At 41.8% G+C, this 11439-nt stretch overlaps 1 protein-coding gene across 1 annotated transcript; it reads right to left on the reverse strand.

Annotated features, from left to right (window-relative positions):
- Positions 1-611: 611 nt before the first annotated feature.
- CTLA4 (cytotoxic T-lymphocyte associated protein 4) lies at positions 612-6522 on the reverse strand. Its single transcript, XM_036254397.1, has 4 exons — positions 6263-6522; positions 2958-3305; positions 2056-2165; positions 612-772 (listed from the first exon to the last, which is right to left on the reverse strand). The coding sequence occupies exons 1-4, from the start codon at positions 6369-6371 to the stop codon at positions 668-670; spliced, it is 672 nt and encodes a 223-aa protein (XP_036110290.1). The 5' UTR covers positions 6372-6522; the 3' UTR covers positions 612-667.
- Between the last annotated feature and the right edge of the window lie 4917 nt (positions 6523-11439).

Here is an 11439-nt window from a genome sequence, read left to right on the forward strand (position 1 = left end):
TATTCTGTCTGGTGTATTAGTGTCCTGAGCCCCTTCACCAAACTTCCCCTGAACCCATGGTGGGAAGACACTGCCATATAGTGTTTATATTCAAACTATCAGCAAGTACACAAAAGCACATGTGGCCCCCATGCACAATACTACCAAATAAAAAAAAAAATACATATTGGTACAATACAACCCTTGGGATCACTGGCTAAAATATAGCCATGTGAATATTTCTAAACTATTCATTTAATTATACATTTAAGAAAAGTAACACAGCATAAAAAATTTAACTTGAAAACATGATTTCAGCTAGAAACTTCTCACATGTAAATACAAGGTGTGTACAATATCACTCTCTCCCTTTGCTTTCCCAGGACAGTACCATCCCTTAACTTATTTCCTTGATTCCACATCATAATGCTGCGTTGGCATACTGCTCCCAAGTGATGTTTTTACTGAAATTAGATCTAATGTGATAGAAACAGCCTGGCTCTGTTTTTCTGCTCCTTTGTTTTAAATTGTAGTACACTTAATTTGGGTTCTGCATCCAGCTTTACATTAAAGACAGATGAATTCCCCCAAAGTACACAAATAGACAAAAATAACTGGATAGCAAAAAGGTAGAATAGCTTCAGCTCTTAGAAATGGGAAAATTGTCTTTCTTCTTCATAATGGCCTCTCAATTGATGGGAATAAAATAAGGCTGAAATTGCTTTTCACATTCTGGCTCTGTTGGGGGCATTTTCACATAGACTCCTGTAGTAAGAGGGCTTCTTTTCTTTAGCTGCCAAACACAAAAAGAAACAGTAATTATTAATGAGGAATACAAAAGCCACTTCTAACCATAATAGGATTCAGCAAATATTGGGTTCCTCTCCTGTTGAAAAATGAATGTTCACAACATACAGAATTATAAGCCCCAGGAGATTTTCTTGATTCAGCTATTAAAATTCAGTTTAGATAAATAACTCTGTGCTATGGATGTAAAACAGCAATTATTTTCCCTGACTGAAAGATAGAAGAAAGACTTTTAGAAAGCTTCAGAAAAAAACACCCCAAATGCCTATGTTAAGTTACTGGATGTTGGGGTGGGGGGACAAGTTCGATAAGATAATAAACTTTAGTTATCCTGTTTGAGAGCTGTATTTCTCATCTCCAGTCCTCATATACTTTTCATTAATTTTTCTCTGACCACATCAGTTCCCAGTTTTTATCACCTCAGTAAATTGAGGTCTAGCACACTAGTCTGTATGGAGGTTTGTAGCAAATGAGGTAGGAAGAAACTACAGCAACAGAGCAAGTTGAGACAGGATCTTAAAAGAGAGAGAGGAGAGAGAAGCAGAGAGAGAGGAAGGCAGAGAGAAAGAGAATGGGAGAGGGAGGAAAGAGAGGGAGAAGTTTATGACAAAACAGGCCTTAGACAGAGGTGACTGAAAATGACTGTCAGAAAGAAATCCTGATTGGAGGCCAGATTCCATACCTCCCTCTCTTCCACCAACAACTGTAGTAAATAATTTCTTTTACTGGGATGGAAGGGAGGTCAAACTTCCCAGTCAAGCTGACTAAATAACAGGGAGCCCTGAGGGGTGTTACGTGGCCAGCTGCAGTGTGGACAGGAAGGCAGTGTTGGCTGCACTGAGAGATGGCTTCCTGGTGAAGGAGAGGGACTTCAAGGGAGAGAATAAAATCTATCCAGTTGTATGGTCTTCTCTAGCATCATTTTGCCCAACCTAACCTGTTTTTCAGGGTTATTAACCTAAGCACACTTGTCATGAAGATAAAGAGCAAAACAGCTGCCCCATGTTATTCAAATGGTTACTCAAATTGAAACCCTCTTTAGAAGCCCACAAACATTCAATGTCAAACGCACTCATCTGAAATATTAGTCATCCCGAAACCTCAAAGGCCAGTGCCATGGGTTCTAATGTGTTCTTTACCACTGTCCTTTGCCTTCCTCGTTTATTGCTTCATCGCAAAAAAAAACTAAACTCAAAGGCGTCATCTGGTCAATTGTTATTACTAAAGGTATCCCCACCGAAAATGGTGCATTGTCAGCATCACACTCACCATTTTGCTCAAAGAAACAGCTGTGATGAGGAAGCTGTAAAAAAACAACCCCGAACTAACTGCTGCAAGTATCCAGAGGAGGAAATCAGAATCTGGACATGGTTCTGGATCTGCAACAGAAAACAAAGCAGAGCTTCCCTGAGCCACTCTTTAAACTTTAAAACCTTACTTCCCTACTGATGAAAAAATAAAGACATTTCAGCTCCCAGACCTTGATAATAGTGCTAGCCCACAGATAATTCCAACTATTTGGGGCTAGTTTCCCAGGAGTGTCATATCAAAGGCATAAGGGTAAACTTGATGATGGTTATCACTCCAGCGTGAGTGCCCAAACCTGCCAGTAGGAAAAAGACCTTCTCCGACCCATTTTATTTTATAGTCAGGATGCTGTTGCCATCCACAGTATAAGAAAGGCTACCACGTGATATGCCAGAGTACTCTTAAAGAGAATTTTCACAATCCAAACAATGAACCACCTGACGTTAAGAAGCAAAACTCTTTTTTTATCCATTAAGCGAAACAAGCCAAACAGAGAAAGGCAAGTATCACCTGATCTCACTTATTTGTGGAATATAATGAACATAACAGTCTGAGGAATGGGGTAGTCCCAGAGACGTGGAAGTGGGGTACAAACTGACAATCCCCAGAAGATGGGGTTGTGGGGGAGAGATAAACCACAGAATTTATATGCATGTATGCATGAACAATGGACATGGACAACAAAGCTGGAGACAGGGCGGGGAGGGAGAAGGAGGGGAGAATCAGTTGGGGGGAAAGGAGAAACATCTGTAACAAAAATCAATAAATTAATCAAATAAAATTTAAAAAAAGAAGCAAAACTCTTTTCATGCAAGGAGACAGCAGTGCAAAGGGTATTAGCTTAGTGATATGGCTTTGCTCACCAATGACATAAATCTGGGTTCCGTTGCCCATGCCAACATAGTAGGGAGGTGGGTACATGAGCTCCACTTTGCAGATGTAGAGCCCCGTGTCCATGGCCCTCAGCCCTTGGATGGTGAGATTCACTTTGTTTCCACTGGAAGTGCCCAGGCAGGTGGAATCATCTATGAAGGTCAACTTATTCTCCACCATATACGTTGTGGCACAGACTTCAGTCATCAGGCTGCCAACCTGCCGCAGCACTGTCACCCGGACCTCAGCAGCTTTGCCCGAAGAGCTGTACTCACACACAAAGCTGGCGACACCACGGCTGCTGGCCAGCACCACTGCAGGCTGGGCCACGCGCATCCCTAACACGGAAAAACCAAAGGGAACTCAGTGAACGCGTGCCCACCACCAGGCCCAGGTAAAAGCCAGAGAAGGTTTACCTTTGATGGGCACCTTCCATCATTACCTTTCAATTATTCTCTTCCCCTTAAACCAGCCCATCACCCTCCCTTATCCCTTCTCTTCTCCACACACCCCAGCATTTCCTCCATCTCTCAGCTATCTTCCAGCTACTCTCCATAAAGGTGTTTCTTATTGGAAAATAGTTTCATGAAAGCAGTTTGTAGTGGCAGAAAGAACACTGGTGTGACAAACAGAAGGCCTGGCTTTACCATAAAATATATGATTGGTCATGCCTGCCCTATGGGCTTCATTTTCCCTCACATGCAGGAAAAGGGGATTAGATCCGATAATATCAGAATGCCTTCCAACTCCAGTATTCCAAGGTTATAATATAATTAGAGGAACTAGAGTTCAGGAACTGTGAGTATTAGAGGAAATTTTGGAACCCGAGGTACAGAATATTGCCTTATATCTCAAAGCATCCCTAAAACACTTTTGCCTAATTTCCCTGGCCTTATACCTCTGCTGCCCGCGAGGAGCTGCACAGTGGCTTCCACCCCCTTCCCTGGCATTATTATCATAGAGTGAGGGATGCTGCTACATGAAGAAAGCCACAGAGCAGAGGACACCGGGTCGTTTCCTCTCCGGGCTGAGGCATCCCTGCTGTGGGCTTTCCCTGCCACTGCCACCACATCTTCCGCCACCTCTCTCCTCACTTGAACACCCTCACAGGGTATTCTTTTTCTCTCTAGTTTCTACTGGATAAGAGAGGCCGGCTCTCCATACTGAAAGGCTCACATCATCTAAAATATTGTGGCTTCATGTCAAATGATCTGCCTTTAACTATCCCCAATCCAGTCAATCATACAAGTGAACCATGTTATTCGTTCTGCTCAAACGTTTTTGGGTTGTTGTGTTTTTTTTAACATGTTTTGTTGATTTTTTGAGAGAAAGAGAAGGAGGGAGAGAGAGAGAAACATCAATGTGAGAGCAAAACATCGCTGTGCTGCCTCCTGAACGCCCCCTCCTGGGGATCAAGGCTGCAACCCAGGCTCGTGCCCTGACCAGGAATTGAACTGGCAACTTTTCAGTGCACCGGACAACACCCAACCAACTGAGCCACACTGGCCAGGGATCTGCTCAAACTTCTTGATGCCTACATAACACACACACTACAACATAAAATAAAGTAAACACCATTCAATAATCTTCATGATCTAATCCCAAACTATCACTCCAGTCTGAGAGTCCAGGACACCTCTTTTTTGTGTAAATTTCTCTATATGGAAGGTGCTAGCCCTTTTCCCTAGGAAGTTGTACTAGACATCATCTCACCCCAGAAAAGACAACACTATGGCAGCAGCCATTGCCATAGTTAATCCAGCTTCTCTGGTTAGATAATAGTCTCCTTCCTCAACCCTCATCTTCATCTATCAGAGAGGCCCTCTGAACATCCTTGGCACTGCTATAACTTGATTGCAGCACTTAAGTTGTGCCCTGCATTAAACTTTTTGTGTATTAATAACTTATGCCTTATGCCAGCTTATGCCTTTGGCTGATAAACTCTTGAGAGCAGCCATTAATATCCCGCACAAATGGACAGTCGATAATCATTATTGTGTTGACTCTAAGCCTAAAGAAGACCAAAGTTCTTGCCCTTGGAAAATCTGAAATTTGAATACTTCTAAAGGTATTTAATCTTTAATGTTCAAAATATGAAATAATAAGGTATATGAATATCTCTTATCCAGTAAAAATTAAATCATTAAACATCTTTGACTTGCCCTGGCCAGTTTTTCTCAGTGGTTAGAGCATTAGAGCATCAGACCACGGGCCAATGAGTTGCAGGTTAAATTTTGGTCAAGGTCACGTACCTCAGTTGTGATTCGTCCCCAGCCCTGGTTGGGGTCTCGTGGGAGGCAGCTACTCGATGTGTCCCTTTCACGTTGATGTTTCTCTCTGTCTCTGTCTCTCTGTCTCTGTCTCTCTGTCTCTCTCTGTCTCTCTCTCTCTCTCTCCCTCTCTCTCTCCCCCACTCTAGATGAACAAAAGATGGGAAAATGTCCTCAGGTGAAGATTTAAAAAAAGTCTTTGACTTTATACAAACTACATGGTTTCTTAGTGAGAAGGTCTAGAGAGAGAAGTTTGAAATTCAGTGGGAATACTCATCATTTTACACCATGTAACAAACCTGGCTGGTACCAGCCTCTAAAGAGCTTTATTTTATCTGAAAACTGGAGAATCTGCTTCTGATGTCCACAGATAAATCAGGCAGCAATTTAGTATTTGGAGCCAAACAGAGTGATGGCTTACTTTCTTCCTTTCTTTTTTGTTTTACCATTTCAAACTGCTTTCATTTTTTAAAATAATTAGCTAAGTTGATTAAGAGGACCTTAAAATCTTGAATTTACTAAAGAAGGCTTACATTTTAAACAAGCTAGCTAATTAGTTTATAAAACTGAATTTGAGGACCTTAAAACCTTGAATTGGGCGGAGAAGAAACTGTTCGTGATTTGCTTCAATTAGTTTTTTAAAAGAGAAATCTCCAGCTTGTCCTGATTCCAAGCTCAGATGTATTCAGGACTGTGGATATATTTCCTCTCTTAAATCAACTTTGCAGTATTTTCTTTCAGTTAAATAGAAGTGTCTGAATTGCTCATGTCTCGCAAATCAACTCAGATGTATTCATTAAGCCTCTACTCGATGCCTGGTCCTCTGCGATGAGCTGTATCTCTGCTTATTTGCTGCTACCAGCTGTGTCCTACCTGCTTCAGAATACAGAGCTATCCAAGCCTGGGGGTTGGAGTTGTACCGTCTCTGGCTTTGCTAGAAATCACTGCCCTTGACTGCTGAAAGAAATGAAACCCAGGTGGGAGAAACACCTCCTCCACCTTCATGTTCCAAAAACCTCACTCACCGTTGGAGAAGACAGGGATGAAGAGAAGAGAACACAGAACGGTGCAGGGCCAGGTCCTACAAAGCGGGTCCCGCGGAGCCCCACGCCTCCGGTATCCAAAGCCAGCCATGGCGTTGTGGGAGCAGGTTCAGGGCTTCAGGAAGCAGAGTGAAACCTTTCAAGATCCTGAAGCTTTGAAATGTATTTGAACCCACACAGAGTCAAGGACTTTATATAGCTGGCTTCTAATTCAGGTATGTACTACACATTCAGTGCATGTAGAAGGCATCTGAATAGAAAGCCTTTTTGTTTTGGTTTTACGAGAAAGGAAGCCGTGGGTTTAGCTGTTACGTCGAAATGATAACCTCAAACACTCAAAGTAAAACTGAGCAAAACAAGCCAATCCATGGATGGAAAATGCACTCAATTTGAAACTGAAGCTTTTTCTTCACCTTGAGGATAACTAAGTGGAGACTTGGAAAATTTCCTGGAGTGCAGGGGTCCCCCTAAATCCCAATTTTATCTGACTGTCTAGGCATCTTTTAGCATCCCATGCATTTCCTTGACACCCCCAAAACTGCTAAGCTGCCAGTTCTCTGAGCCATTGAGCTAATGACAGAAATAGTCTGTACATATCATTAATAAAAGCTCTGCCCTGACCGGTTTGGCTCAGGGATTAGAGCATCCACCTAAAGACTGGAGGGCCACAGGTTCGACTCCCAGTCAAGGGCAGTACTTCAGTTGCGGTTCAATTCCTGGCCCTGGTCTGGGTTGTGCAGGAGGCAACCAATCCATGTGTCTCTTTCACATCAATGTTTCTCTCTCTTTCTCCCTCCCTCCCTCCTACTCTATCTGAAAATCAATGAAAAAATATCCTCCGGTGAGGAACAGTAGTAATAACAATAAAAGCGCTGCATTCTACCAGTGAGACACCATCCCTGACATACTTTACAAGTAAGAGTTTTAATTCCTTCAAGTTCCATTTAGCATTTCTTGAGTGTGAGAAAATAGTAAAATAAAAATAAAATAAAAACTGATCTGCCTCTGGTTTTTACAGTTTAGGAAAGAATCCAGGTGCTTTTGAAAGCCTTAACTCAACAAAGAGAAACTAGAGTGGGAGAAGGTCTGGAAAAAGTCCAAGAGATTCAAACCCACCATAAAAAGATAGACATTGTTTTAATGGGAATTTTTCAAGTATAACATTTAAGAACTAAGGTTAAATATGACTAAAGTTCTCACATTTTTCAGTTTTAGACAGGGCAAATGTTCATCTTATAAGAGAATACTAAGCGCCCTGGCCAGTTTGGCTCAGCGGTTAGAGCGTCGGCCTGCGGTCCGGAGAGACCCGGGTTCGGTTCCCGCTAAGGGCACGTACTTTGGTTGCAGTTTGTCCCCGGCCCTGGTTGGTCACGCGGGTGGCAGCCACTCGATGTGTCCCTTCACGTCGATGTTTCTCTCTCTCTCCCTTCCTCTCTCTCCCTCCCACTCTGTCTGTGCAAAAAATGGAAAGGTGTCCTCAGGTGAGGATTAAAAAAAAAAAAAAAAAAAAGAGAATACTAAGCACCAAGGACCTTTCCTTAAAGCTGGGGAGTTTTCACATATTCAATAGTTATTGAAAATCCATGATATTCCAGAAATTATGTACACTAAGGATTGAATGTTAACAAGACAAAAGCAGAGTTAATGCTGTGAGAGACTTGCAGAAGACTGACATGTAAGCAGACAACTACAACATGGAATATGGTGTCTGCCTACCCCCACCCCTCACTTTTCCGTTCTGCACTCACCTCAGCACAGAGGCTCTGCAGAATTCACAGAATGCCTCTCTCTTCAGCCTGTCTTCCGGCATTCCCTCACATGTCCCCTTCCTCTGCTTGTCATTTCCCTAACATACCCCTCTCAGGTCTCATCACTGCCTTTTCCCTCCCATTATCTTATTTTATCCTCCTTCTCATCCTTTAAGAGTTAACTAAGGTGTCAGCTCCTTCAAGAAACCTCCCCTGACATGACTTTTTTTCTATCCTCCCCTAGCACCTTATATAAGCCTTCAAATCCCAGCTGAAATGCCAGCAGGCAATAACGACCTAATGAGAACTTACTAAGGGCCAAATCCCAGATTGGGCACTGGAGATACCAAAGTGAAAAATGTGTGCTCCTGCCCTTGAGAGGAATTCACAGCATTGACAGGGGCCGACAGCTAATTCATGACCAGGATAGTGGATAAATGCTGGAATTGAAGTATTGCGCAAGCTGTAGAGGAGCCATTGATTTGGCCTGTGGAAGTCAGAAAGGGCTTCTTAGAGAAAATAAAACCTGAGCTTGTTGTTGAGAACAAAGGCAAAGGATGGGTATTCAGACAAAAATAACAGCACTGCCAAGGTTGGAAAGGGCATAAAACATTAATTATGGCAGAGGACAAGGCCAGTATGGGGATTAAAAGTAGTAGTGGAAACTGATGTTTTTAAGAATGAGGACCAATGCACCATAAAGAGTGATAGGCATGACTGAATTCACATTTTGGGGAAATTCCTCCTTACACAGGAAGAGGAATGGAGAGGATGGGTTCAGGGAGAAATAAGATGTAACCAGGAAGGAGACTATTGCAGTACCCCAGACAACAAGGAATTGCCAAACTTTTTCTGTAAAGGACCAGACAGTAAATACATTAGGCTTTTGGGGCCCTATGATCTCTGTTCCCACTACTTAACTCTGCTTTTGTAGGGTGAAGGCAGCCATAGGAAATACATAAATGAATGAGTATGATTGCGTTCCAATAAAATATTATTTATAAGGTCAATTATACCTCAATTAAAAAAAAAAAAAAAAACACGCCCTGGCCAGTTTGGCTCAGCGGTTAGGGCGTCGGCCTGTGGTCCGGAGAGACCCGGGTTCGGTTCCCGCTAAGGGTACGTACTTCGGTTGCAGTTTGTCCCCGGCCCTGGTTGGTCGTGCGGGTGGCAGCCACTCGATGTGTCTCTTCACGTCGATGTTTCTCACTCTCTCTCCCTTCCTCTCTCTCCCTCCCACTCTGTCTGTGCAAAAAATGGAAAAGTGTCCTCAGGTGAGGATTAAAAAAAAAAAAAACATAATTTACTAAAGCAGGTGGCAGCTAGATTTGGCCTGTGGCCATGGTTTGCCAACTCCTGGTCTAAACTAAGGCAGTGTCAGCAGTGGTGACAAGGTCCCTAAAGAGACTAATCCACAAGCAATGAGTCAATGCAGACATTTAGAGTGACACCAGAGTTATGGCTTGGTGGGTACTGTGGTGCTGCCAGGGATTATTCAAATGTTTGTCGAGTTTTATCTCATTCAAGTCTCAAAACACTATAAGGCAGTGATTGTTGTTTTTCTAAAATCATAAGGGAGGAAACCAAGGCACTGAGAATTAAGGAGACTTAGCCAATCCCCCAGTATAGCAAAGACTTTAAAGTCAAAGAGAAGTAAATTTGAATCCTAGTACACATACTTGCTAGCTTTTGACCTGGGGCTGAGAGCCCAATGTCCTCCAGAAAATGGTGCCTACTTCTCAAAGCTATTGCAAGGATTAAATGAGATGACGCATGTAACATGCATAAAAGACCTATTATGATGGTTGGCCACTCAATAAATTGAAGTCCTTTTTATTTTAGAGCCACTGTGAAAACAGAGGTGCAATTTACTGGAATAGAAAACATAGGAATAGATTGAAGATGATGAGTACAACTTGGGCATTTGAGTTTAAAGTATCTATCGACAGTAAGATAGAGAGACATTAAAGCAATTGCCAATATGGGTCTGGAGCACAGGATAAAGATCGAATCTAAAAACACTAGTTGAGGCAAACATGAAGCTACCAATGAAAATTTCACAATGCCAAGGCACTCTATAAACATTTGTCAAATGAAGAGATAAATGGATGAAAACTGTTTAACATAAAAAGAGATGAGGGTTGTAACAGGAACTTTCAAAGACGTCTTACCGGGTCCCCTAATTATACTTTTATGAAATTATATCTGCCATAGCAAGAAAATTCAATGGTTTTGAAAACCACTGGGTAAAAAAAAAAAATGTTGCTAAAAAAAGATATATTCACATATGTTATCCTATAGATTACTTGATCATCACAAAGGAGAAAAGATAATGGACAAATCTAGTAGCTACTGCTTTAACTAAGTGATCAAAGCACAAATCACCCATGATGGGACTCTGACATCATTGCCTCCAAGTACCATGCACCAAGAAGGACACATCTCTACAGTGTGATCACCAACATTGTTTTTACTAAATCTAATCATGATAAACAAATTAGACAAGTCCAAATCATCTCACCCTCAAAACTGGATTTTGATTCCTCAAAGATGTTAATGTTATGAAAGATTAAAAATGAAAAAAATCCTTTAAAAAGCTATTTTGGTTTAAGGGAGGTTAAGAAGTAAGAAGAGCCCTGGCCAGTTTGGCTCAGCGGTTGGAGCGTCGGCCTGCGGTCCGGAGAGACCCGGGTTCGGTTTCCGCTAAGGGCACGTACTTCGGTTGTGGTTTGTCCCCGGCCGTGGTTGGGTCGTGCAGGTGGCGACTACTCAATGTATCCCTTTCACATCGATGTTTCTCTCTCTCTCTTTCTCTTCCTCCCACTCTATCTGAACAAAAAATGAAAAGATTTCCTCGAATGAGGATTAAAAAAAAAAGTACATTATTGAGACACTCGGGGAAATTGAAATTAGACTATATTTGATAATAGCATTGTATTAATGTTAAATTTGCTGAGTATGATCATTATATTGAGGTTATGTAGGGAAACATTCTTGTTTTTTAGGTAATATTTATTTAAGTGTTTAAGAATGAAGTCTCAGGATGCTGGCAAGTAACTCTGAAATGATTCAGCAAAAATATGTGTGTATGTTTGTATTAGTAGAGAGAGGAAAACAGTAACATAATGTTAACAGTTGTTGAATATAGGTGAAGAATATATCTATGTGTTCATGGTACTATTCTTAGAAATTCTTTGTAAGATTGGGGTTTTTCAAAATAGAAAGTGGAAAGTAAAAATTATAAGGCCATTATTAATATGGTAGGCATTGTTAAACAAACTGAAATTTAGAGAGAGGCAGTACCTTGCTCAAGGTTATTCTTCATTCTTCTTCCTCAAATTCATTCTTCACCTGGGAGACAGACCCTTGTGAGTGACTGGGTTCCCTGGCAGGTTGGCTTTTGGGAGGGAT

The sequence above is a fragment of the Molossus molossus genome, unplaced genomic scaffold, assembly GCF_014108415.1.
Source record: "Molossus molossus isolate mMolMol1 unplaced genomic scaffold, mMolMol1.p scaffold_m16_p_11, whole genome shotgun sequence".
In the NCBI taxonomy this organism is placed as follows: Eukaryota; Metazoa; Chordata; class Mammalia; order Chiroptera; family Molossidae; genus Molossus; species Molossus molossus.